Genomic DNA, 27,746 nt, shown 5'->3' on the forward strand with positions numbered 1-27,746 from the left:
TTTTGGCTGTGTTGGGTCTTCGTTTCTGTGCGAGGGCTTTCTCCAGTTGCGGCAAGCGGGGGCCACTCTTCATCGCGGTGTGTGGGCCTCTCACTATTGCAGTGTTTCTTGTTGCGGAGCACAGGCTCCAGACGCGCAGGCTCAGTAGTTGTGGCTCACGGGCCTAGTTGCTCCGTGGCATGTGGGATCTTCCCAGAGCAGGGCTCGAACCCGTGTCCCCTGCATTGGCAGGCAGATTCTCAACCACTGCGCCACCAGGGAAGCCCTGTGTGTCTTCTTTTGATGCACAAAATTTTTTAATTTTCATGAAGTCCACTTTTTCTTTTTTTCTTTTGTTGTCTGTGCCTTTGGAGTCACATCTAAGAAATCACTGCCAAATTCAATGTCATGAAGCTTTTTTTTTTTTTTTTTTAATAAATTTAGTTACTTATTTATTTTTGGCTGCGTTGGGTCTTCGTTGCTGCATGCAGGCTTTCTCTAGTTGCGGCCAGCAGGGGCTACTGTTCATTGCGGTGCGTGGGTTTCTCATTGTGGTGGCCTCTCCTGTTGTGGAGCATGGGCTCTAGGCGTGTGGGCTTCAGTAGTTGTGGCTCTCGGGCTCAGTAGTTGTGGCACATGGGCTTAGTTGCTCCACGGCCTGTGGGATCTTCCTGGACCAGGGCTCGAACCCGTGTCCCCTGCATTGGCAGGTGGATTCTCAACCACCAGGGAAGCCCTCTTCCATTTTTATAGAGAGGAAAACTAAGACCTAGAAAGAGAAGCAACATTTTAACCAAGCTAAGTCAAATGTGGTAATTCTTATTTCAGGGTTAGTGTGAACTTGACCCTGGTCGAAAGAAAAGGAGCTCTATCTGCCTCATGTTGTTACCGTCCTTTTCATTATGTTCCAAATTCAGGGATCAAATCTCTTGGACCTCAGAATGCCACCTCCCCCCTACCCATCCCTTTCCTGGCTCTCACAACATTGACTGTTTTTGCTCATTTGATTTCTGTACACACCTATATGACTCACCAAATCGAACTCTGGCAAGAATGTGACCTTTGCCCTCTGGTCCCTCTCCTCTTCTAGGAGCACCTGTCTGTTGAGGATTTCACCAAGGCCTTGGGGATGACTCCTGCTGCCTTCTCTGCTCTGCCTCGATGGAAGCAACAAAACCTCAAGAAAAAAAAAGGACTATTTTGAGAAGCAAGAGTAGCTGTGGTTTAAAGCAGTACCCTACCCTGCTTACAGAGCTTTGTTTTGTTATTACTGGTATTAGTCTTATATTAATGGAAGTGAAAATTTACAGTTGTACCTGTGAGCAGCAGTCTGTGGCAATGCCACTTCTGTTTAGTAATCTACCTATTCCTCCAGAAAGATGATTCCTCCATAAGGAGCCTGTGGTCCCAATTTCAGGTCTCAAGAAGGTGGTTGCATTTTTTTTATCCTGGGTGTTGCATTACTTTTAAACCATCCTGTTCTAGAGCTTTCCCTTCTTAGAAGAGCAGCCCAACACTTCACAGAAGAGCCTTTCCTAGGCTTTTATCATGACTCATTTTTAATTATGGCCGGTGGGCTGAAGCATTTTGCAGTTTTATATCTTTCCGAGAGTAATGGCTTTTCCTTTTCACATATACTTTTCTTACTGCCTTCCTCAGGTGATGTTAAAGGGGACCCATTCTTTGAAACAGCTGAATGGCCCAGGTGATGGCCCTATTTAGGAGGTTTCACAATACTCACTAACCAGTACCCAGCGAGAGCAACATACTCACTAGGCCTAGGCTTAAGGCCCAACAGCAAGTATGAAATACAAATGCCATTTCACCCCCCTCTCTGGTACTCTTAATAATAAGGCGAAGGAAGAGCGCAGTTAAGGCCCATGCTGGGTTTAAAAACTGTTATCCAGAACCTCTGCAAAGCTTCACAGGCTCCCCAGGTGAAATCCACTGGACGTTGGTGCTGACTCAGCCATACCTGGTTTCCCATCCCATCCCCTTTAAGGTGTAACAGTGTGCTTGAAAGTCCAAGTCAGAAGGCCAACAGGTGATTTCCACAACTTCAACAACGGGTTAAGTGTCTGCAAGAATATGTCCTTTTCAGAAATAACAGTTGAACCAACATAAGGTTAATAAAGGCTTTAATTTCACACACAAAAAACTCTATGCATAATTTAAAAAGGAAACAAAAACAAGGAAAAACCGTACAGGGTACAGAGGAACAGTTCTGCTAAAACACAGATAAAGTGCCGCTCCATACAAAACAACATAAAGAATCAGAATCAAAAGTCACTCTGAACACAAAGAAAGAAAATCACCTCACAAATAATGTGGCCAAAGCTGCCAGCAAACCTAGTAGTGGCTCAACTAGGCAAAGTGTAGGAAGCTTACTTCTGTTCTCCTCTCCGTAGCATAAATAAACAACACTGACAATAGGCCAGAGAAGATGGGGATGGAAGGAAAAGAGGGAGGGAAAACTAAAGACGAGAGGTGTGTACAACCACTGTGTCTCACTCTTCCACCCATTCTGTTCTTGAAACAGACCAGTTCAGATGATTGCTCTTCTGTTTTGGCATTGGACCTAACAAACGCCAGTCCTGATGCAGACCCTCATCCACTCTACTCTGACACCAGTGGACACGCCTCTACTTCAAACTTCTGCACTTTAAGTCCAAATTACTGAAATCAACTGCTTGTATTCACACTGGCACATTTTTTATTAAAAACTTCAAAACCTCAGACACACAGCACACATGGAAAGGAAAACACTAATTGTGTATAAATATGATACAACAAAAGAGACTGCCTGAAGTTTGGTAATCAAAGCATGCCATAGAGGAGTCAGTGGTCGTGGTGAGACACAGCAAAAGAAACCTGTCACAAAACTCTCAAGGCCTAACAAACTAGTTTTCCAATAAAATAAATATATATATTTTTTCAGATGTAAATAAGACAACGATAGAGACAAAATTAGAATTTTGAAGTAATGCATTAGAAAGATGTTAGAGGGCAGAAATCTGTTTAGTTTTTGTACACACTTAAAGACCATTACTTGGTGTAAAGCAAGATGGGGAGGAGGAAAAAGATGTTTCTGTTTTGGGGGGGACACTTTTATGTGACTTCCATCTAGTACTGGGTGTTGTTTTTTCTAAAAATCTCCATGTATACACAAGATCCACATGTACCTGGAGATCCAGCGCTGTTTCCTTGATTTAAAACAAAAGGGCAAAAATGGTTGGATGACTAAGAGCATCCACTGTAGTTGATTTAGAGGACAGAGAAGAAAGAGGAAGAAGGGTAATATTTTTATTTGTTTTAATATAATCTCTGTTCAGTAGATCACAAATGAGTTTACAAACTACCTTTTTTCCTGTATGTTTTCAATGCCCATGCTCTCTCTACACTCATAATGCTCCACTACGTATGAGATACTGCCAAGAATCTCTTCAATTTAGGTGTTTCCGAATAATTTTCATTATACAACTAGTTGTACATGTGTAGAGCTATATTTATACAGTTACATAATGGTAACTGCAATATGGAAGAATAGGTAAATTCAGGAATTCACTTGCTGAGGTTTTAATTCTTAAAGTTTCTCTTTTAGAAAAAGTTTACACTTGATCAAGGAGAGAAATAAATGTCTAGTCTAGTATTTGCCTCCCAGAGTTAATGAACTGATCTTTAAGTATCGCTGCATACTTCTTAAAATGTAAACACATTTACATTTGTTATTGAGCCATTAAGTTAGGCCTGAAATTAACAGACCATGGCAAGTAAACAAGTAGCTCTTGGAATCAAAATATAAATAGAATAATTATTCATGGACTTGCTTCTTATTCTATCCTGCTGAAACAGAACTTCCGAGTCTGTACACATAAATATATTCCCTACAAAACAGAATCTATCTCCTTATAGGCCTAAATTATAGTCAGGGCTTCTAAAGTGATAGCAGCATCTGGGCACATGCAACTTTCCAATCCTCTGTAATAATATTAGGTGATAATAATCAACAAGTTTGAATTTTAGTTTAGCTTTCCCTTTCAAAAAATTCCAATTAGGATCACTTGTGTGTAGAACTAAGAACTGTCAAGTTCCAATTCAAAGTCATTTAAAGTAATGTAACATATTTGGTATTTTCAATAGGAATATTACTTATTGTGCAAGCTGCCTGGAACTGAAGCTCTCTGTCCCTATCTAACTTGTCCCTTTCGGGCACCAACATGCCAAATGCTCCATTCCCCAATTCTGAGCAAACTGCACAAAAAATATTATCTACTTGTAATTTTTAAATACATACAGTCAGCTCAAAAAAACAAAACTCCATCAACATGGTCCAGCTGAACTCTCCATGTGTAGTCATTAATCCTTCACTGAACCAAAATGAGAAAGTAACTTTGTAGTGAAAGGGGTAATAGTTGAAGGAGTGAAGGGAGAGAGGAAGGCTGACCAGGCCAAAACAATGGACAGACATCAAGGAAATTTCAAGTCCCAAACTTGCAAGTGTATGAGCAGTGACATAACGCATCTACTTTTTTCAACTAATAATTCCTGCCTGAGACATGAAGAACAAATCAAATTAGGTTCAAGCCAAGTGTACTTCTAAACCATACACACACACAAGCTATGAAAAGCAAGTCAAACGAGGGTACTTCATGGGCATCCTAGGCTTATGGCATTATATTTATTTGTTTAAATGCCCTAAATGCACCCACTCATGTCAATCATTCCCAATCATTTTTAACAGCATCTCTCAAAAGCTCTCAAATACAGACACAGTGAACTAATAAACAGCTAAAGAATTTGATTATCACTTCACTCACATATGAGAAAACCAGTTATTTTCAAGAAAAAAAAAAAAAGGCTCCCCAGTGGAAATAAACAAAATTTTAAAAGCTAGTTTTTGAAACAAGTATTTTCCTCTGCTCTATACTACTCCTGCATATCCTACCACCGTACCACTTTGGAACGTTCACTACATTAACAGGTAGGTAAATGGTAGGAGACAAAGCTTTTATCAGTAGTTAAGCAAAAGTGCTGGGGCCATTTATAATTCAAAGATTCAATATTTTAGAATAGGTTACTATGTCAGAACACATCCAAGTTTCAAGAGTAGGGCTGGAGCTCTCTTAAGGCAATATTCCAGAAAAGATGTTACATCATCTGTGATGTTGGACTTAAAAATGAAAGAAAATGTTGAAGGTTTCATTTTGCTATACTTAACTCTGTGTGATCCTAAGGATTCCTGGGCTCACAAAATTATTTTACGAACACAATTCTACTCTCAAACTCATTCTTTATATGGTTTCACAAGCTGCTTAACCAAGCTGGTTATGTCAGCTGAGTGACTAACATAGCACTTAATGCTGAACCCCATTTAACCTCAACTCAAAGCACCTAAAAAGATAATTATGCACCTTTGTTATTTGTTAGTTATTGGAATTACCTAAACCAATCATATTTTAATTCTCATCCTGTTTTAAGGGCAAAGCCAGACAGCAAATGGTTATATGTTTAAGCTTTATCCTATAGCTCGTGTGCTTAATTTCACCCTTGAAGCAGGGCTTTCAGCTTTAGTGGTCCAGAGTTTCAGCTTTAACACAAGAATACTCCTCCTGACCTCTCTATGTGTGGGAGACAGAGATGCTAGCATTCTTCATATTCTCTAGGTAATCTTGTAGGGGAGTCCCAACTGGGACAACATCACTTTCCTACCTCTTAAAGTTTTGGCTGCAGTCTGTTAGGGTAATGCTTGCTCCATGGAAGAATGACACAGAAGAAAAATAAAAGATTCTATCTTCACCACGGTAATAATATAGATGATATACAATGAAAATACTGTGTGAAGGAATCTCTTTAAAGAAAATACAAAGTGTACAATGAATACCAAATGTGGGAACATAACACATTCCAAAGCACCAACAATCCATTTCTTGGGACTGCATGTAAACAGCAAAAGCATTACAAATCCATGAAATAATTTTTTTAAAAAAGCTCCTCAAGTCAGGTGGCAGAAATTGTCCCTCCTTTGTCAGGAGGACAAACTGTCATTAGTGTAACATGGAGAGCTGGCTTTCCAGTGAACTTTACTAATAGGAAACACACATGAAAGATTACAGACTTGAGTGAAACTACTCAAGGAACATAAAAGCTAAATGCCAAATGATATGTATATCTTCACACATTTCTCAGGTGAATGGACTCTTTGACAACTTCATTTCGTCTCCAAACCGCTGTGCTATTAATTTTGACCAGGCATACTCTGGTGGGCTATCCTAACTCTTTAAGGCTCCATTCATTCCACATATATGTGTGTGTATGTGTGTGTGTGTATGTACATATATATATATTTACAACATGTATTCCTAAGACAAAAGGAAGTGCCACTCTTGTAGGAGAAAAAAAGGATAATCAGCTACAGATGTGAGACCAAAGTTTCCATAAAACAATTAATGGAGCGTTCCGCATAATTGCAGTTTTCGTCTTTTGGTTTGGCCCTGAGCTGTTTGTTGCTCCCGCATCAAGTAGAGTTCTAAATTCTCCTCAGGCAGAGGAAAGAGAAGTGGGTGGCAGTAAGAGAGAATATGCAGTGCACACTGCCAACCCAGGAGTTTGTTTCTCATGAAGCCTGACGAGTGGTCTTCCCCACTTCCATGCTAAGTGCCTGAGAGGTCTTTTCTGTTTCCAGCAGCTCATCAAAGATCTCCCTTAAAATAAAACAAATAAAAAGTTAAACAGGAAATTCAGTGAACAGAGACAGAGGATAGACAGAAAATAAACATTGATAAAGGCTGCATAATCCCATGGTGCCTAAATTTTATTTAAATAAGCAGCTCATTAATTTTATTACCATCTTAACCCCATGTGCCGATTCTTAAAAATACTTAGTGGGGAATGGCAATAGCTAGCTTTGATAGAAATGCTATGTAGTTCCTATCCATATAACTCAGATCTTCTAGCTGATACAATGAAAGACCAAAAAGTTTTATGACAGGACAGCTTCCATCATAAAAAGATCTTAAGTTCTATACCTAGATTCTACTGTGTAAGTTAAGAGAAAAAATATTTTGGAAATATCAAGACATGAGCCCTAAGCAAAGACAATAAAAGCCATAAATTGTCTACCAATTAATTGATGGGAACATTTTATCCTTAAAGAAAAAAAAAAAAAGAATTCAAGTGATTTTTAGCCCACGGCTTCAGATCAGGCAAAGTTTCTTACTTGTGCATATAAAAGAAGATGTAACCACTTCGATCTCGATCACTCTGCACAGAAGCCTCTTGGATTTTAGATACCTCTAGGTCATTATAAGTAAACCAAGCCTGCTTCTTAATGTCGTACACATCACTAATGTAATGACCTGAAATAAATAAAATCTTAAAATTAAGGTTATTTTTAAAAAAAAACGTATTAAAGGGGCTTCCCTGGTGGTGCAGTAGTTAAGAATCCTCCTGCCAGTGCAAGGGACACGGGTTCGAGCCCTGGTCCAGGAAGATGCCACATGCTGCAGAGCAACTAAGCCCGTGCACCACAACTACTGAGCCTGTGCTCTAGAGCCCGCAAGCCACAACTACTGAGCCCGTGTGCCACAACTACTGAAGCCCGTGCGCGTAGAGCCCACACTCCACAACAAGAGAAGCCACTGCAATGAGAAGCCCGCACACCGCACTGAAGAGTAGACCCCGCTCGTCGCATTAGAGAAAGCCCGTGCGCAGCAACGAAGACCCAACACAGCCAAAAATAAATAAATAAAATAATAAACAAATTAAAAAAAAAAAGTATTGAATTTTTCTCAGGGACAGGAAGTTTCAGAAAGAGAAACAGCCAACCCCATTTCACCTTACTATACCAGGACAACTTTTTTGATAAATATATTTTGTTTAGGGACATTTGGGTCACATGTGAATAGAGAAATCAAAACAGTTGTACCTATTAACACAATTCACACTTAGTGTGATCAAAGAAAAGATTTCAAAGTTTTTCTTGATGTGTTTAACTTACACCTCACAAAGCTAGGCTCAGAGCAACCCAATAAGGAGTAAATGCTGGCTAGGCCATTTATAAAATGCTGAAATCCTAATGTCCATTTACCTGAAGAAGAAGTGCTACCAATGTGACTGACAACACTGATGAGCCGATAGGAATGAGGAAGATTTCCTGTCTGGAAAACAGAAGTGGGCATGACTTTCAACTCTTCATCTGAATACAAGCAAAACACTAATTTTAAATTTATTATCAAAGCTGACATGGCAAAGTTTCAATGTGTGGGGGGTTAGACTCAATAAAAAAACCCAGTGGTTGGTATTGTTCATATCCTTTGACCCAAGAATTCTACTCCCCAAGAATTTATCCTAAGAAAATAATGCAAAAGAAGGAAACAGTATATATGTATATAATTATTCACTGTAGCATTATCTATAATAATGAAAATTTGGAACTAACAATACGCTCAGTAATAGTTAAATGGTTTCTGGTATATCAGCTCAGTACAGTATTATTCAGTTATTTAAAGAAAAAATATGTGGGTCAGCAACATGTTAACTTGTTTTTCAAACTTACATGAACACACATAAAATAACTATAGTTCTATAAAATAGATATGTTAATGGCTAAGTACTGAAAAACAGAATGGAAAAAATGAAAAGAGTTGCTGTGTTGCTGTAGAGATTATGGATGAACTTTTACATTTTAAATATTTTTTAAAATGCTATTAAAATATTATTAGCAGAAAAGTAAAACAACTGAAAAGTGATATTCATGGACTTCAGGCAGCACTATAAGATATAATTTTGGGAAGAAATATAGCTATAGGTAAGCCAGAAACCATTAAAATGTTCAAAAACTTTGATGTTGTAATTTATTTCTGGGAATTTCCTTAAAGAAGAAAATCCTAATATAGAAAACATTAACAATCATACACAGTTCAGGCAGCACTATAAGATATAATTTTGGGAAGAAATATAGCTTATAGGTAAGCCAGAAACCATTAAAATGTGCAAAAACTTTGAAGCTGTAATTTATTTCTGGGAATTTCCTTAAAGAAGAAAATCCTAACATAGAAAACACTACAATCATATACAGTTCCTCGATATGTTATTTATTATAATGAAAAAAACCCAACTTAAATGCTCAATGTTAACTAAAAATTAAATAAAATAAACAGCATGTTCATTGATGGAATACAGTATAGCCATTAAAAATAAAATGCTTATTATAGTCTTTAACAAGTAGGATAAAAACTGTACTTATTCTATGACTTTTTAAAAGCATACTTAGGGTACTTTGGGGTAGGGATGATAAAAGAATATATCAAATGCTAACAGTAGTTGTGTTAGAATAGTGGGATCCTGGGTAATTAAAATTACAAAAAATTTGGAAAATGGGAAAAAAGCAATTATTTAGGGTAAAAAAAGATTTCAAGTGCTCTAGTTAATGTCATCAACAGTTTTTACTGAGTAACAATCAATTATTTTTAGTATTTAACCTTAAAGATAAAATAGTTTTGGTAGAACGGAAGGTGATTTAATATACATATGACCTTGAGAACTATTACTAAGTTATTACCTAACATGCACATAAGGTGATCAGGATGTGTGTTTTTTTTGTTTTTTCATTTTGTTTTGAGAATCTTCTGTGTAAGAAATGAGGAGCAAAGGCCAAGAGAAAGTGAAGACCATTTGATGGCTGCCAAAGGGTCAGAAGGGGACCTGGAATGGACATTGACAGTGGGGCCTTTGAAGATAAGGAACAACAGGCGTAGTACTGACAACTTGACCTACAAATGGAATATAATGTCACCCACCTCAGCATTTCTTTTCAGTTCCTCAGCTTCAGCTTCTGTATACTCCATATCTAAAACATCCTCATTTCCAGAGTCCTCATCAGAGCCCAATGAATCCAGAAAAGAGTTGTTAAACTCTGAAGAACACAAAGACAAAGTCTTGTAAAAGTTCTTGGAATAGACACAAAGAGATACGATTGGGAAGGTATAAAACAGCTTGAAGTACACATTTTATCATTCTAAGAAACATAAAACATATTATTATTAGGGTTCCAATTCACCCAGCTTACTCTAGGGAATAAAAATTCAGGCACCAGTTATCTGTAAAAGAAATGTTCCCTTTTGTTTTAAATATATTTATAAGAAAGGGGATAATACTCTTTTAAGAAAGGAATAAAACTGAAAAAAAGAAATTACAGATAATCCAATTTCACTGAATTCTCTATTATATAAACTATATGTTAGATTTGACACACTTGGTGCATATTATAGGTGCCAACAGCAAACATAAATTATCTGACAGAAAAGAGACCATAAGAAGATCAACATCCTTTCATTTTCTTCAACATTAAATCATACTTTGAAATTTAACAAAAATAATGGAAATTCAACCTTACACTCCTAAGTTTTACCTAAAATACACTAAACAAATAAATCCAAGGTCCAATTTTTCTCCTTAATGTGTTTCCACTGGAAGAATCCATCTTTAACTAATGGCTTCAAATAAAGAATCCCAGGAGCATCTGTGTATAAATGACTCTTTTTTTTTTTATAGAGTTGTTTAAAAGACATGAACACTTAAGAATGGGAAGAACAGGAAAAGACTACAGCCTCAAAATTCTGGACTCTGGAATATAGAGGGGTGACTGACTTAGCAGACCTAAGAAAGTCAAACTTAAGCCAGTAATGGAAAAGTTGAGAACCAATCCAATTTATATTACAGAGTCCTCAAAAGACATACAATTTGGAAATAGCAGGTATCTCTAAAACTGGAGGCTAAGAAGAGGATAAAAATAAGGATTAGGTGAAAGTTGTTTGAGTTACAGACTCCTAGATCCACTTCCCCTTACTTCATGCTGCTGGGCAATGACAGAGGTCGGCAGCTTTGTTCTCTGGAGAGTTGGTAAAACAGTCTCTGGATTGGAGGATTCCAGGCACAGGGGAGTACCATACTGAAAATAGGGGAGTAGGCGACAGTGTGCATATTGAAAGATGAATGTAACTCTCACCCCCACCCCCAGCCCTATGCCTATACTTGGCTTCTAGAACTCTGGCAGCCACATCTTTTACCTGTAGGCAAGGGCAAGGGACTAGAAAACTTTCTTTAGGAATCTTACCAGCCCAAGGGAAGGCCTAAAATGTTAACATCATCCCCCAAACAGTAAAACCCTGTAAAACTCAAAGTTGACAAGTCCTAGCTATTCATATACTCAGAGCTTCCAATCATCTTTTTAGTCCCCTACTCTTTTTTTTTTTAACATCTTTATTGGAGTATAATTGCTTTACAATGGTGTGTTAGTTTCTGCTAGTCCCCTACTCTTAATCATGAGCTGACAGCCAAGGATTACTAGATTACTGAAAAAAGACTCTAACAAGGAATATAAAGACCATAATAAACACACAGGACAGAGCAATCTGGAGAAAAGAGAATCTATTCAGGGAGATGGAAATGTCAAATAAACAAAAAAATGAACCGTATTTAATATCCTCAGAGAGTTGAGATGGTATTGCTTCTATGAACCACCCCCACTCCAAAATCTTATAAAAAAGCAACAATCACAAAAACCAGTTCTTGAAAATTAGAAATATGATAGAAATAAAATACTAAAAAAAAGTTTGGAGTTGGTGATAACGTTGGAGAAACTTCCCAGGCAGTACAGCAAAATAACAAAAAAATGGAAAACAGAGAAAAGAGATGAGAAAATTAAGAGGATCAGACTAGGATGTCTGAATAATAGGAGTTTCAAAAAGAGAAAAGAGAGGAAGTAGAATGAAGGAAATCAGTGAAAATTTCTTAGAATTGAAGGACAAAAGTTTCTAGATTAAAATAATCCTCTAAGTGCTCAGCAGAAATGGATGAAACAGACACACATCAAGGCACATCACTGTGAAACTTAATCACAATGGAAACAAAGAGAAGATCCTATAAGCTTTCAGAAAAAAAAGATGTCACATCAGAATAAAGAACAGCTTCAGACTTCTCATACAGCAACCCAGCAAACAAGACTTTTGTCATTGCCCAACAGCATGAAGGTGGGGGGAAACAATGCTTTTACAATGATTGTAAACACTGAATTCTATATTCAGACAAACTATCAGTCAAATACTGGGGCAGAATGAAACTTTCAAGTCCTCCAAAAAATCTAAGTCACATCCCCGCTTTTTCAAGAAAACTACTGGGGATGTTCTCCATCAAAGCATAAGTACACAAAGGATGAGAAAAGAGTCATACAGGAAATGGGAGATTCGAACAAAAGAGCGAATCAGAGGGAATCCCCTGGAGAACGGTTAGGGAGATTTCAGGATATCTGTGCATGGATGTAGAGGGCAACCAGTCCAGACTGGAACAATATGACTTGAGACGGTCAGTCATCACCACCATTGTACCATCTTTTAAATCTGAGGACAGAATGCCTAGGTGAGCCTAGCTTGAATTCTTATTTGTAACTGTCTCAACCATCTGCCAGTGAAATTCTTGCTCTCTTGACCATCCCCTGGTGTCTAGATCAGCCTAGAACACTCATTTTATACCAGCAAAGTGTTTTGCTTTAATCTATTTCTCAGAGCCAGAGAAAGACCAGAGTGATCTTAGAAAATACAGAGTTAGCTCACTTCCCGTGACTACCTGTCCTGGTAGACTTCCAGCACATGGTCCATAAATAAGTTCTGCCAAATCCCCTGACTATGGTGAACCTTACGCTTCTAAATACTCATTCACGACTTGTCTCACTGGCTTCCCGAGTGAGCTCTTATAAATTCACAGGGAAACTGAAGTCACATTATCTTCTCCTAGCAGTCTTAACAGTGGCAGTATTGCTGTCATACAGATGGATTACAGATAGACTGTCTTTGCTATTTAATTTTTCAAAATTAAAAAAATATATTGTTCAGGGCAGCTGTTCAGTTGATGTCGCGTGTCCTAGGCTGGTCTTGGAGGTGCCGCCAGGAGTTATTGGACCCTGTGAAGACCATCCCTGGATCTTGGGTTAAAAATCTGTATTCTAATCTGAACCGTGGGAAGAAGGGATGGTTGGTGATATTCCTACTTGAAGGACATCATGTTTTCCAGACTAGCACATGTGCAGACTGTTGCTGTCCTTCACCGTGGAATTCATTCTTCAGTGGCTTCTGCTATTGGGTTGGCCAAAAAGTTTGCAAGATGGTACGGAAAAGCTCAAATGAACTTTTTGGCCAACCCAATACATCCGCTGCAACTAAAAAAACAGTCCAAGGTCCTCCATCCTCTGATTACATTTTTGAACGGGAATCTAAATATGGTGCCCACAACTACCACCCTTTACCTGTAGCCCTGGAGAGAGGAAAAAGTATTTACATATGGGATGTAGAAGGCAGAAAATATTTTGACTTTCTCAGTGCTTACAGTGCTATCAACCAAGGGCACTGTCATCCAAAGACTGTGAATGCTTCGAAAAGTCAGGTGGATAAAGTGACCTTAACGTCTAGAGCTTTCTACAACAACGTGCCTGGTGAATACAAAGAGTATGTTACTAGGGCTTCCCTGGTGGCACAGTGGTTGAGAATCCGTCTGCCAATGCAGGGAGACATGGGTTTGAGCCCTGTTCCAGGAAGATCCCACATGCCGTGGAGCAACTAAGCCCATGTGCCACAACTACTGAGCCTGCGCTCTAGAGCCCGTGAGCCACAACTACTGAAGCCTACGTGCCACAACTACTGAGGCCCGTACACCTAGAGCCCGTGCTCCACAAGAGAAGCCACTGCAATGAGAAGCCCGCACTCCGCAGCAGAGTAGCCCCCGCTCGTTGCAATTAAAGAAAGCTGGAGCCCAGCAATGAAGACCCAACGCAGACAAAAAAAAGAAAGGGTATGTTACTAAACTTTTCAACTACCACGAAGTTCTTCCTATGATTACAGGAGTGGAGGCTGGAGAGAGTGCTTGCAAAGTTGCTCGGAGATGGGGATATACTACGGTGAAGGGTATCCCAAAACACAAAGCAAAGATTGCTTTTTGCAGCCGGAAATTTTTGGGGTAGAACATTGTCTGCAATCTCCAGTTCCACACACCCAACCAGTTACAATGGTTTTGGACCATTTATGTCAGGTTTTGAAATCACTCCACATAATTATCTGCCTGCTCTTGAGCGTGCACTTCAGGATCCAAATGTTGTGGCGTTCATGATGGAACCAATTCAGGGTGAAGCAGGCGTTGTTGTTCTGGATCCAGGCTACCTTGTGGGCGTGCAAGAGCTCTAAACCCAGGACCAGGTTCTGTTTATTGCTGATGAAATACAGACAGGATTGGCCAGAACTGGTAGATGGCTGGCTATGGATCACAAAAATGTCAGACCTGATACAGTTCTTCTAGGAAAGGCACTTTCTGGTGGTTTATACCCTGTATCCACAGTGTTGTATAATGATGAAATAATGTTGCCCATTAAACCAGGGGAACATGGTTCTATGTACGGTGGCAGTTCACTAGGCTGCCGAGTGTCCATCACAGCCCTTGAGGTTTTGGAAGAAGAAAACCTTGCTGAAAAAGGCAGACAAATGGGTATCATTCTTGAGAAATGAACACATGAAGCTACCTTCTGATATTGTAACTGCTGTAAGAGGAAAAGGATTATTAAATGTTATTGTTATTAGAGAAACCAAAGACTGTGATGCTTGCATGGTATGTCTGTGACTTCGAGATAATGGACTTCTGGTCAAGCCAACCCATGGTGATATCATCAGGTTTGCACCTCCGCTTGTGATCAAGGAGGAGGAGATTCTGGAGGCCGTGGACATCATTAACAAGAACATCTTGTCTTTCTGAGGGTGGTGACAGTTTTCAGTGGTGCCTGGTAGCCAGCTGGAGACAGGCAGTCAGTTGACATCCTGTAAAAAGCTCTGCGTTTCTGTGCTTAATGCAGGCATATTCCACTCCCTCGTGGCAAGGGCTTTTTAAAAAATATTATGTTTTCAGTTCATACATAATAGAATGACACTTATAAACGTGCAGTGTGCTGTGTAACATAACTAAAAGAATGTCCTGGCATCTTATATTCAATTAAGTGGTTTTGTGTGTGTGTGTGCTTTCTAAGGTGAGATGCCTCTCTCCATATAGAAAGCCTTTTAATCAAGCCCCTCAGCATAATTTATATACGTTTTAATAATTTCCTTGCTGGTATAAATGTTTGTATTTGAAAAAGTTATATGAGGGTATTACACAGAAGACTTGCTTAACCTTATAAAGTTGAATCATAATCACCGAATTTTAGGAAGGATTAATGGTTAAGCTTACATAAAATCTACTAGATTTAAGTAAACTCGATATTGGCCAGCACCAGGATGTATTCTATGAATGTCATTATTTTGAATTAAGAATTAATGTTTAACATTCCCAGATTATGTTTTAAGTGTTTGATATAATTTGTAAAAAGTGTTTATTTTCAGTGTTTCTTTAAATTTAAAATAAAGCTCATATTTAAAATGTCAAAAAAGTATTGTTTAGGGATATGAATATGCATGGTAACATTACTTTTTTTTTAAAAAAGGTAAGTTAATGATGAATACAAATGTCAGATCGGTGGTTTCCTTTGGGAGGGAGGGAAGGGAAGGCGTATACAGGTAACTTCTAAGGTTCTATATCTTTACCTGGGAGGTGTTCAAATTTGTTACTGTTATTAAAAATAACAAAAACATTTTTTATGCTCTTCTGTGATACATTTCAGCATATTAAAAAATGTAATTAATCTCCATACCTTGAAGACTTAACTCCGTAGCTCTTTTGAGGTCATCATCTTCTTTCTGTTCCCAAGCCTCCTAAAGGGATAAGAACAAAACTAAGGTATTTAAAGAAGTATTGATTAAACTTATTTAATGAGGATAAAATCCGCTGCTCTGAAAGTATTTGCTAATAATGTTTTCTATAATCTTATGGATGTTTGGAATATGACCTCTTGAGGGATGTGGAGAAGTTCTTTACTTTTTCCAACACTGTCTTCCTAAAACAAAAACGTGGGGGTTAAAAAGGCTTAAATGCTATCTCTTCTAGTTAATGACGCTTGGCTTGCCAACCAAAAGCCATTCAATGTGACATTATGATGTAATTTCCTTTTCTTCTAACATGTATGAAATTCCTGGAACATAGCAGATACTAAGTAAATAGCTCTCTTTTCTTCCCCTGATTTACAGGATTTGCCAAGTTCCTTGGTATAAATACTCCTACCATGGCCAATTTTAAGCTACCAATGTGACTCTGAATGCAGATTTGGGAAGTATGTATAGTGGGCTCTCCTAAGCTGACAGGGAGCTGGCTCTAGCACAGACCCTACGCCTATGACATCAAGATAAACAATATTTCCGCAACATATTTTTCATAGATTTCTATTTTTATTCTTGTTAAAGAAACCATAAACATGTAAAAGAAGCTTGGTAAATACTAAATGAATGCTGCTGACTGTTGCTTTTCTAATACATACGAGGTTTTCTTAGAAAAAAATTGTACCTCTGAAAATGTCTCAACTAGATGACTCATTATAAAAGGAATAGGAAAATGTTTACTACAAAAAAAAATTTCCTTCTCATTTTCAGAGAAAAGATAACTTACAAAGGATACATGAGTAAAAAAAAAAAGTAAAATTGTTTTATACTTTTCTCAATTCTAGACTTGTTTTTAAAGTTACTTAAATGTATAAGAAGCTTAGAATGAGCTATTCTGCATTATAGTCCTGGGAGCAATAGTACTGTGTTCAAGAAAGTTACAGAGGTGTTCTCTAAGAGGAAATATGATTACTTAAATTTATCCAAGTACATAAAGTCTATGCTGAAACAAGAAGGTAAAGGATTCTCTTTTAGTAATTAATAGAATGATGCAGGTATATCAAACTAAAGAAACTTCATCTCATAATCCTATCCTCATATCTGAGACAAATAAGGTAGTTTTAAACGGGTCAGCTGACAAGAAAAATATATGTCTTTTGTCTAAGAAAAGGAGGGTTGCTGAATTTTTTCTTTTTCTGCACTATAAGCAACTATTGTTAAGAAGCCAAACCATGGTCTTTTACACTAAGTTTTCTACAACAAATGATTACTATATATTATTTGTAAGACAGTTTGACATATACACATCTTGATGACAAGGCAACTAGGGAGGTACTTCTTATAAATATCAATAAAAGGATACAGAGCAGCTGGCTCTGAAATAGTTTTAAAGCAGGAGTTCTCAACCTTGGCTGCACATTAGAATCACTGGGGGAAGTTTTGTTTTTTTTTAAAAAAAACCCTTATTAAAAAAAAAAAAGAAATCTAGATGCCAGACCATACTTGAGATCAATTACATCAGAATTTCTGGGGGGCAGAACCACCCAGGCATCAGTATTTTTTTTAAAGCTCCCCAGATAATATTAATGTGCAGTTTAAATTAAGACCCAATATTCTAGTGACATTAGATTTCTTAATCTGATATTTGCAAACACTAAAATTGTGCATTCATTCTAGGGAGTCTTGGCAAATTTTTATTACTAACATGTATTGTATAGGATTAGACAACCATCAAAATATCACCTTTTAGTCAGATACCTCAGCTGACTGCAACAGTGCAAATCAACCAGCTTTGGCAAATACAAGCATAAAGAACTAAAAATTGAAGAATAGATTACTACATAAAGAAAAGAGCAGATAAATGTTAGTCTATGACTAAAATCTAAAATTTCAGACAATATTCCTGAGAATTTTATGTTCAAATAATTCATAGGAAAGGATTCATATTGTGAGAAAATGACCAAAACAAACATTTTGCCTTAAAATATTAATGATAAAATCATCATGGTATACTGGCTGTTTCAACTGCTTGCAAAATAAAGTTGGACTAGGGATGATCTCTAACAACTCATCTTGCTTTAGTGTGCAATAAATTATAGCAATAGGAGGTAACCAACAAGACATTTTGTTGCATTTGGGTTTTTTAAAAAAGAAAAAACAATCAATGTTTCTGTTTCAAACCCAAGGCAAAAGCCCCAAACAAGTTTAGTTTGTTTTGGTGGTTCAGTGGTTCACCGTATGTAAATCACCTGGAATAATGCCTGACACACAGTGCTTAACAAATGTTTTTCACTATTATTATTGTTCTATTTCTTGGAAAAGACAGGTATGGAGAAAGTAGCAATATAAATATCTCTTACTTGCTCTTGAAGGCTCTGAGCCAATGCCTGCTGAAGCTCTTGTTCCTCCCTCTCACGCTCCATATCATACTGCTGGAGCCAATCAACTTCTCCTTGAGATCCTTCTGGAGTTTTGTTTTCTTTATTCTCATCACAGTCTTTAGTTATCTCAGTAAAACTGGCAGGATCTGAGGAAGCAGAACATAACTGGGATATCCTCTTATAAACTGAACTCTCTGCACTAGAGTGACATGCACTGTTCAAAGAGTAATGTATCCTAACCTCAGACATAACCTGCTTGGGACACACAATCTCACTTACTACATATCTAGATCACGGTTTCTCAATCTCAGCACTATTGACATTTTGGGTGGGATAATTTTTTGTTTGGCGCGGGGAGAGGGGCTGCCCTGTACACTGTATAGTGTTTAGCAGTATTCCCGACCTCTACCTACTACATGCCAGTAGCAACCCCACACTCCCCAGTTGTGACAACCAAAAGTGACATTGTCAGATGTCTCCTGGGGGACAAAACTGCCCTCAGTTGAGAAACACTGACCTACAGCAATGGTTCTGAAACTTAAGCAATCATCAGAAACACTATGGTTAAGGATGGAGAAGAATAAATAGCCATATTCAAAGGTCATGTCACATGACCAAGTACTAGGAATAAAGTATTGTTTAGAGTAAATGAAGTAAGAATTAGGATAGAATAATTAAGCTAATTATTGAGATTTTCCCATTTATTACACTGTATGTCATATGAGCATTCTTACATTAATAATCAAATGAGCCTTGAACATATTCTAAATCAGAAGAGCTACATAAAATATGTAATAAACATCTCATGTACCATACAAGTATATGACAACATATATGTTTAAAACATTCATCCAAGGAGGTAAGAAAAAATATTAACCTTTTATTTCTTTCTGTTCATTCTCAATCTCTAGATTACGGCTAGCTGGAATAAATAATATAGGCATAATTTTGTTCTGGTTATCTGAATTTCATTATAATTTTTAATATAGGTAAGAGTGGGGAGAAGAGGAAGGAACCTCCTTCCCTCCCTCCCTTCTCAAACACTTTACCAAAGCAAAAATTTTCGTCTTAGTAAGTTAAGGAAGTTCTCATAAAAAGAATTCAACTGGTTAACAAGAATTACCTTTACAGATTTATTTCACATGGATTGTTTTAAAATTAGTATGTGGTCTTTACCTGCCCCAATACTGCATTGTAACCATTTAAATGGCAGATAATTTTCTATAGCACAGACAACTCTGAAGCTTACAGCATCTTGGTTTTAGACTCTAAGTCAGCAACCAGTCATTATTTTTTAATTGAACTGACTTGTTGACTGAATATTTATCATTGAAACTAATTCTGAATGTTCATTAAAAGAGGAAAAGAAACTCAGGATATTATTAAGTGCAAAAAGCAGTACGATTCCAATTAAAAAAAAATTATACTCCTCCATTCTTGGAGAAAGTCATTTTCCATAGCCTGCAAGGGGCAGCTCTGAGGCGTGTAAGATCCCACCTGTCCCTCTGGCCTTAGCTTACTGGACCAGGAATGAATATCGGAAAGAATCAACCAATCAGACCACTTCTGGAAATTTGGAACCGTGACATTCAAAGTTAGTTGATGTTGAGCGTTTCAAGTAGAAGAAAGATTGGGGAGTTGAGGCTGCTATTTTAGGGCATAAGATGAGGATTATTACTTTTATTACCAAAACATACTCAAAAAAAGAAGGTGACAGAGGCACAATTTTTCTTAACCAATAATTTTCAGCACTCAATATACCAATGTACCTCACACAATCCTAGAATTACACTAGTAATTAATCCATGTGATAGAAAACAGATGTAAGAAAGTTTACTTTGAGATGCTAAAAATCAATATACATCTGTCTTCAGGACAAGATTATCAGATGGATACAAAAAACATTTCAGATCTAGGAACAAATATGACCATGAAATAAAAAACACAGAGGGGAACCATGTGTTAAAACTCAAACATTCTTATACTAAATATATCATCTGCCGCTTCTCCCACCCCAGATGAAAGCTGCTCCTTTCTTACATTCTATATTTCAGTCATTGGGATCACTGTCCACTCAGTTTAGCTGTTTTTTTTTTTTGAAGAAAGAAATCTGGGAGTCATTTTGACTTCTCATTTATCCCTTCATATTACATAAATCGTTATTTCCTAATTATCTCTCGAATCCATCAACTCTTTTTCTTTCTTTCTTTTTAAAAAATATTTATTTATTTATTTGGCTGCGCTGGGTCTTAGTTGTGGCACGTGGGATCTTTTTTTTAGTTGCGGCATGCGGGCTCCTTTTTATTTTTTTTTAGTTGCGGCATGCAGGATCTAGTTTCCTAACCAGGGATCGAACCCGGGCCCCCTGCACTGGGAATGCAGAGTCTTAACCACTGGACCACCAGGGAAGTCCCAACTGTTTTTCTTTTCAATGCCAAAACCTTGGCTTAGGGCACCATTAACTTTTGGTCTGGACTACTGCAATAACTGCCTAACAGGTCTCACAGGATACTTTGGTTCTTCTCTAATTTATGCGCTACACTGCAGCCAGAAATGATCTTTTTCAAATATACATCTTTATCAAATACTTTTTCACTTAAAATTATTCAGTAACTTCCTAATGCTTTTGAAATAAAAGTCCAAACTCCTAAACATGGTTTTAGGCCATGTAAAAACTGGAGACTGCATAACTCTCTAGTCTCAACTTTTTGCTTTTCCCCCTCAACACTATGTTCCAGCCATGCAGATCATTCTGAACTTTTGCAGGTCCACTAACTTACCATGGCCTTTCTCATGTCTGGGCCTTTGCATACACTCTTCCCCTCCCTTTGGCTAACAGTAAAACCTTACTTAACCAGTATTGCTTCCCCTCCTCAGTTGATTCATGAGACAACCAATCTGATGAGCCCCAAATATTTATTGAGAATCTACTATATGCCAGGCACTGCCAAAGAAGCTGGGGATATAGTGATAATTAAGGCAAGATGGCCCTTGCCCTGAAGGTGCTTAAGTGCAAAGCCTCTGAGATGAAAATGAGCTTAGCATGATGGACACAGAGAGAATGCTAGTACGGCTAAAACAGCAGAGTGAAAGAGGGGGAAGGTAAAGATAGGCGATGGTGAGAAGCCTGGATTAAGTGTAATGGGAAATCACAAGTTTTAAGCAGAAGGGTGACCATGTGATTTAAGCTTCAGAAAGATTATGTTGGCTGCTTTGTTCAAGAAAGAAGGTCTGTAGTGGGGCAAGAATGACGGAAGACACATTAGGAATCAACTGTAGTGGACCAGGTGAGAGATGGAAGGCTAGAGTTACAGCTATGAAGATGTTGATAAATGATTAAATTCAGGATATATTTTGGAGGTAGAGAGGACTAGACTTATTGATGGACTGAATGTAAGGTGTAAAGTAAAACAAAAAAATCAAGGGAGACATATTTTTTGGACTGAGTCAAAAAATGGTGGATGGTGGTACCATTTGCTGATATGGGGCAGGGTTATTGCGGGGGGGGGGGGGCAGTTAAAAATTAGATAGCCAAATGGGCATTTCAAGTAGGCATTTACATGTGTAAGTTTAAAGCTCAGGGGAGAGATCCGGGCTAGGGATATGAATTTGATATTTCATCAGTATGTGAGGTTATGGTAATGTTTGAGATCACTCAGGAAGAGAACTTTAGAAAACAAACAGCTAAGGACAGTGTCCTGGGAATACTCCAACAGTTAGAGTTCTGATGAGGGAAGCAAAAAACAAAACCAAAAAACCCTGGAATGAACAGTTGGTTTAGTAGGAAGAAAAAACCATGGCAAGAATAGTTTATAGAAAAAAGTTTATAAAGCTTTAAATGTTAAGGAGGGAGTAATGGATTGTATGAAAATTGCTAATGCAAACTTTATAAAGACCATTTCAGTGGAGTGGTGAGGATGAAAGCCCACGTGGAGAGGGCTGACAAGAGAATGGGAGATGGTAAGAAAGTAGAGAGAATGAGTAAAACAACTCTTTCAAAGGATTTTTCTGGGAAGGGAGCAAAGAAAGGGAGCAGTGGCTAGAGGGAAACACAAGGTCATGAGAGTTTTAAAAAGATGGGTGATATTAAGGCACACCAGGAATAATTTAGAAGAGGGAAGACCTGATGCAGAAGAGAAAGAGTATCATTTCAAGAGGGAAAGTCTTTAGAAGGCACAAGTAGATGAAATCTTGGATATGAATGGAGGGATTGGCCTTAAATAAGAAGAGGGACATTTCCTCCATAACAAAGGTGAAGGCAGAGTTTTCATCTGACTGCATCTATTTTCTTTGAAAGGTATACAGCTAAGTTATGTGCCTAGAGTATGTGTGGAAGGAGAACTACAGATATGAGAAAGACATGGAGACCAAGAAAAGAAATTTACTAAGGAACTGTAACAGAACTGACTAGTAGCATGCAGTGCCCATGTAAGAGCATAGTCATGATTTTGAGGAAAGTATAGTCAGCACAGTTTGGGGACTTTTCTCCAGCAATCTTCAGCTGCTTGGGTGTAGGCATGGAATAAGAAGCTGGTTGAATTGGGAGATGGGACTTTGTTAGGTGACTGAGAGAAGAAAACAGAGCAAAGAGATAAAAGCATATAGGCTGGGGAGGGAAGTGGTGACAAGAGGGAGGTGATGAATAGCAAAAAGTAGAAGACAATGGATTGGAAGTCTTAATGAGATCAAGCAATTGTTGAAATAAGAATATGACATTAGGTGAGCTAGGGGGAGAGAAGGGTTAGAGAAGGATATTTGAAATTAAGATTTCAAAGGTGGTACATTTACTGATGATGACAAAGTCTAGGGAAGTGGTTCTCAAACTTCAGCATGCATCAGAATCAACTGGAATCAAAACACAGAATGCTGAGCCCCACATCCAGAGTTTCTCACTCAGAAGGTGTGGGGTGGGGTCAAGAATGGCATTTCCAGCAAGTTCCTACATGATACTGATGGCCTGGGGACACACTTTGAGAACTACTGGTTTAGGGTATGAGTTTTGGCAGTTATCAAGATGGGGTAGAAGAAAAGTTCTTTGGAAATAAGATTAGGAATTGAGAAACCAGGCTGTTGAAAGGGTCATTTATGAGGATGCTGAAAGCCCTAAGAATGCTGATGGGCGTGGAGTGACTGGAAGGTAAAAGAGAGCTACAGACAGAGATAATAGGTGGCAAAGTCTGAAGTCACGTACCAAAGGAGCTGGGGTTTTTGTAGGATGAAAGAAGATGAGCAGTTGGAAATGGCAATGGGCAACAAGGAAAAAACCATCTCCAGGCTCTGAAGTTTTAGGGTATGGGGGAAAAAAAACAGCTTATACTTAAAGAATAGTAGGACAATCCATAATGGGAGTCTTTCAAAGAAAAATTGGCCTGACTAGAGACTAAAGGGACCTAACAACCAAATGCAGGGGGTAAGCTTTGGGTTCTAGATTTTTTAAAAAGTGTAAAAAATATTTTGGAGATAATTGGGTAAATGTGTAGGTGGGCTCTATATTAGAACTATATATGGAATTACTGTTAATATTCTTAGGTATGATAATTGTTATATAGGAAAATTTCTGTGTACTTAGGAGAGTCAGGCTGAAGTATTTTAGGGTGAAGTATTATGATACCTGCAACTTCAAATGGTTCCATTAAGAAAAGAGTGTGTGTGTGTGTGTGTGTGTGTGTGCACACACACAATCTCTAAAGATGGCCTCCAATGAACCATGCCTACAGGTATTCCAACTCTGTGTGGTCCACCTCACAGTGCATCTGGGCAGATCCTGTGAGTGCTTTAATGAAATGTGGTGGAATTGATTCTGTCCTAATTTTGAGCCTATACATTAAGGAGGCCTGGCAGCAGCCTCTTTTGTGCTTTTGGGAGCCCTGAGCTATCATGTAAGAAGTTTGGCTACCATGCTGAAGAGGCCATACAGGAAGGGAGAGGCCCTGAGATTACATGAAGAGATGAAAAGCTGAGGAGAAGAGGGGAAGGGAGATGGCCAGGGAGAGGGGACCAGAAGAACAGAGAGGATATCTAGCCAGCTCAGCTGACCCTTCTAACCCACACAACCCATGTGCCAAGGTGAGCCATCTTGGATGTTGTAGCACAGTTAAACCCCAGCCAACATCACAAAGAGCAGAAAAACTACCAGCTAAGACCAGTCAATCCACAGTAATGAGATATTAAAATTACTGTTGTTGTAAAGCACTAATTTTGGGGTAACTGCTGCACAACTACACATACACACAGGGGCAGTGTGGAAGGGAGAGAAAAAAATGTGACAAAATGTTAATGAGTCAAGGTGAAGGGTATAAAAGTGTATATTGTTTTATTCTTCAACTTCTCTCTGGATTTGAAACTTTCAAAATAAAACCTTATGGAGGGTTTGATCACATTTGATCGTTCCTTAGAATTATTACTGATTTTTAAAGTATGATAATGATATGGAGGAGTTCTTATCTTTTAGTGATACTGAAATCCTTACTGATGAAATGATCTAATATCTGGGATTCACTTCCAAGGGCAGTGATAATAAGTTTAGTAAGAGAAGGGGACTTCATAAGGGTACTTGCATCAAGAGGTAAAAAAAGGTGTAAAGAAAAAAGAAAAAAAAGGAAACATCTATATACAAAAATCATCAGCTTGGGCTTCCCTGGTGGTGCAGTGGTTGAGAATCTGCCTGCTAATGCAGGGGACACGGGTTCGAGCCCTGGTCTGGGAAGATCCCACATGCCGCGGAGCAGCTGGGCCCGTGAGCCACAACTACTGAGCCTGCGCGTCTGGAGCCTGTGCCCCGCAACGGGAGGGGCCGCGATAGTGAAAGGCCCGCGCACCACGATGAAGAGCGGTCCCCGCACCGCGATGAAGAGTGGCCCCCACTTGCCGCAACTAGAGAAAGCCCTCGCACGAACTGAAGACCCAGCACAGCCAAAAATAAATAAATAAATAAAAATAAAAGTAGCTATAAAATTAAAAAAAAAAAAAAAAAAAAAATCATCAGCTTTTTGTTTCCAGTTAAATTGAGGAAATACTAACTCTTATTTTACTTGCACATAAAATAATTCAAAACTGAGGAGGCCCTAACAACCCCAAGAATACAGAAAATAATTTTGTGATATACTACTATTCTCTTCATCTCCAAAATCCTAGGCTTGATATATGGAAACACGTTAGCTAGCTACCTAGATACGGATACTAAAGATATCAGGAGAAAATATTAGACTTGGCCCCAGGAAAAGGAAGTGAACGTTTTCTACTTAAAAAATCTTAAAATACCCATAGTGCAAGGCAAGGAGGCTCAGCTCTGTTGTTTGCAGTCATAGCTTGAGAAATAACAAAATATGAGTAATAATTACCACAAAAATAATTTTTATCTGTATAGCACTTTACATAATATGTATATACTATCTAACATTCTACCCACAACTATCTGAAGTATGTCTGGTAGATTCCCCATACAGAGGTAAGAAAACTGAGTATCAAAGAGATTAAATTACCTATTTAGAAATTTATAACTTGTAGGTGGTATAGCTAAGACTAGACACCCAAGACCCTCTTAGTTCAGTGGTCTTGCCACCATTATGAAGGGATGAACCCAAAGAAGAATGGAGAACTTAAATTATTTATATATTAAAACTTGGTATAAGTTCAGATATACAAAAATGAAGAATTACACACATTTCTGAGAGCAGTGGTGTGAAAAAAGTGACCAAAAACTGACACAAACATTTTTTAAATGCACAAGAATACGAACTTTTCTTCTGATGTACACCTAAAGGGACATGGCATACTTTACCACTAGCCTCTGGATACTAACTCACAATATTTGCTTCTCATTTTTTTAAACTGTTAAAAAAAAAAAAAAAGCACAAAAATATTATTGGCTCTGTTATACAGATCCATCTCACATCCCATTATGTAGAAGTCATTTGTTACTATAAAAGCTTTGGAACACAGTTGTGCCTGTTTAACAGATGTTTATTTTCATTAAACCTACCGGGCTCTGTGACTGTTTTTGGCTTCTCAGTTTCCACAGGGTCTGGATTTTCAGGCATTTCTTGAATATCATCTTCTGCAAATCCGGTATCAGGGCTGCTGGTTGGTTTATCATCATCTTCATGACTGAGAGATGGTGAAGTTTCTCTTTTACTTATCTCTAAAACAGCTGCCAGAAGCTCTTCTTCACTCATTCCGTCAAATCCTGAGTTTTCCAATTCAGACTTATCACGTTCTAGTCTGCAAGATTTTGAATCCTGAAGAATAGAGCTGCTTTTAGAAGAAACCAGAATGCCTAAAAATATAGCAACCTTGGAGTTTAAATTGATAGGGACTTCCCTGGTGGTGCAGTGGTTAAGAATCCACCTGCCAATGCAGGGGACACGGGTTCAAGCCCTGGTCCAGGGAGATCCCACATGCCGCAGAGCAACTTAGCCCATGCGACACAAGTACTGAGCCTGCACTCTAGAGTCCACGCGCCACAACTACTGAAGCCCGCGCGCCTAGAGCCCATGCTCCGCAACAAGAGAAGCCACCGCAATGAGAAGCCCGCGCACCGCAACAAAGAGTAGCCCCTGCTGGCTGAAACTAGAGAAAGTCTGCGCACAGCAACAAGGAAGGAATGGACGGAGGGAGGGAGGGAGGGAAGGAAGGAAGGAAGGAAGAAAGAAATCTTGCCATTTGTGACATCACTGAAGGACCCTGAGGGAAATAAGTTACACAAAGACAAATAATGTATGATCTCACTTACATGTGGAATCTAAAAAACAAACAAACAAAAAAACTAAGCTCACAGATAGAGAACACATTGGTTGTTACCAGAGGTAGGGGCTAGGGAGTGAGTGAAATGGGTGAAGGGGCAAAAAGGTATAAACTTCCAGTCATAAAATAAATAAGTCACAGGGATGTAATGTACAGTATGGTAACTACAGTTAATAATATCGTACTGCATACTGAAAGGTGCTAAGAGTACATCTGAAAAGTCCTCATTCACAAGAAATGATCTATCCTGTGTATTTATTAAGTTTGCTGATGCTGGTTATGAAAGGCATTTGTTTGGACAGTCAGATATTTTGGTGAGAAATTACTTACCTTTTCCAGGTCTTCCTGCTGCTGTTCACTGCCTGACATTTCACAAAGTCTCTGGCTAAGGGCCACAGAGCGTTTAAGCTCATCTTCACTGTCTGAATCAAGGCATAAAGCCAGGGAGTTCTTGGATTTGAAGGTGAAATTCCTGTAATTTAAGAAAAATGAACAAACAAAAAAACCCTATGTAAGTCTGACAAATAAACATTTGTCCTTGTTATTTTTTTGAAGTATAAATACCAATTAAAACAAAAAGCTTTTCCATTATGGAGAATGATTTAACAGAGAAAAAAAGATATATCAAAGAGGTATATTTAAGAATTACCTTTGCCCTACTCCAAAAGAGCCATGCTTTGAAAATCAGACAACTCTTACGTTATTATACATTATCAGTAAACCAATCACTTTGTGCCTTTTTTCTTTTAATGATCAACTCCAAAGAAGTTTGTTACTGGCTTTATAAAGCAAGTACTCTACTGAATGCATGCAGACATAGCAATGAATACATGTTTTTGACAAGAGAGTGTATGAGGACTAATTT

General features: G+C 38.2%; 2 protein-coding genes and 1 pseudogene across 9 annotated transcripts in view; 2 read left to right on the forward strand and 1 right to left on the reverse strand.

Moving 5' to 3' along the window:
• Positions 1-2,137, forward strand: part of VIL1 (villin 1) — a 26,750-nt gene extending 24,613 nt beyond the window's left edge. Inside the window, exon 20 of the mRNA XM_036859073.1 lies at positions 1,070-2,137. Within this exon, the coding sequence (XP_036714968.1) occupies positions 1,070-1,183 (114 nt within the window). The 3' untranslated portion in view covers positions 1,184-2,137. The remainder of the gene's footprint in view (positions 1-1,069) is intronic.
• USP37 (ubiquitin specific peptidase 37) overlaps positions 2,101-27,746 on the reverse strand; it is a 94,445-nt gene continuing 68,799 nt past the window's right edge. For 7 of the 8 annotated variants that reach the window (XM_036859070.1, XM_036859069.1, XM_036859071.1 and 4 more), the window contains 8 exons: positions 27,212-27,353; positions 26,121-26,376; positions 18,119-18,285; positions 15,698-15,758; positions 9,777-9,892; positions 8,066-8,135; positions 7,196-7,334; positions 2,101-6,680 (listed from right to left, as the gene is read on the reverse strand). In XM_036859070.1, coding sequence (XP_036714965.1) covers positions 6,593-6,680; positions 7,196-7,334; positions 8,066-8,135; positions 9,777-9,892; positions 15,698-15,758; positions 18,119-18,285; positions 26,121-26,376; positions 27,212-27,353 — 1,039 coding nt within the window. In that variant the 3' untranslated portion in view covers positions 2,101-6,592. Of the gene's footprint in view, positions 6,681-7,195; positions 7,335-8,065; positions 8,174-9,776; positions 9,893-15,697; positions 15,759-18,118; positions 18,286-26,120; positions 26,377-27,211; positions 27,354-27,746 lie in introns of those variants that run through there. The other variant, XM_036859072.1, reaches the window with a different exon arrangement.
• LOC118898560 lies at positions 13,834-15,331 on the forward strand (annotated as a pseudogene).

Source organism: Balaenoptera musculus, chromosome 7 (assembly GCF_009873245.2).
Source record: "Balaenoptera musculus isolate JJ_BM4_2016_0621 chromosome 7, mBalMus1.pri.v3, whole genome shotgun sequence".
NCBI classification, from domain to species: domain Eukaryota; kingdom Metazoa; phylum Chordata; class Mammalia; order Artiodactyla; family Balaenopteridae; genus Balaenoptera; species Balaenoptera musculus.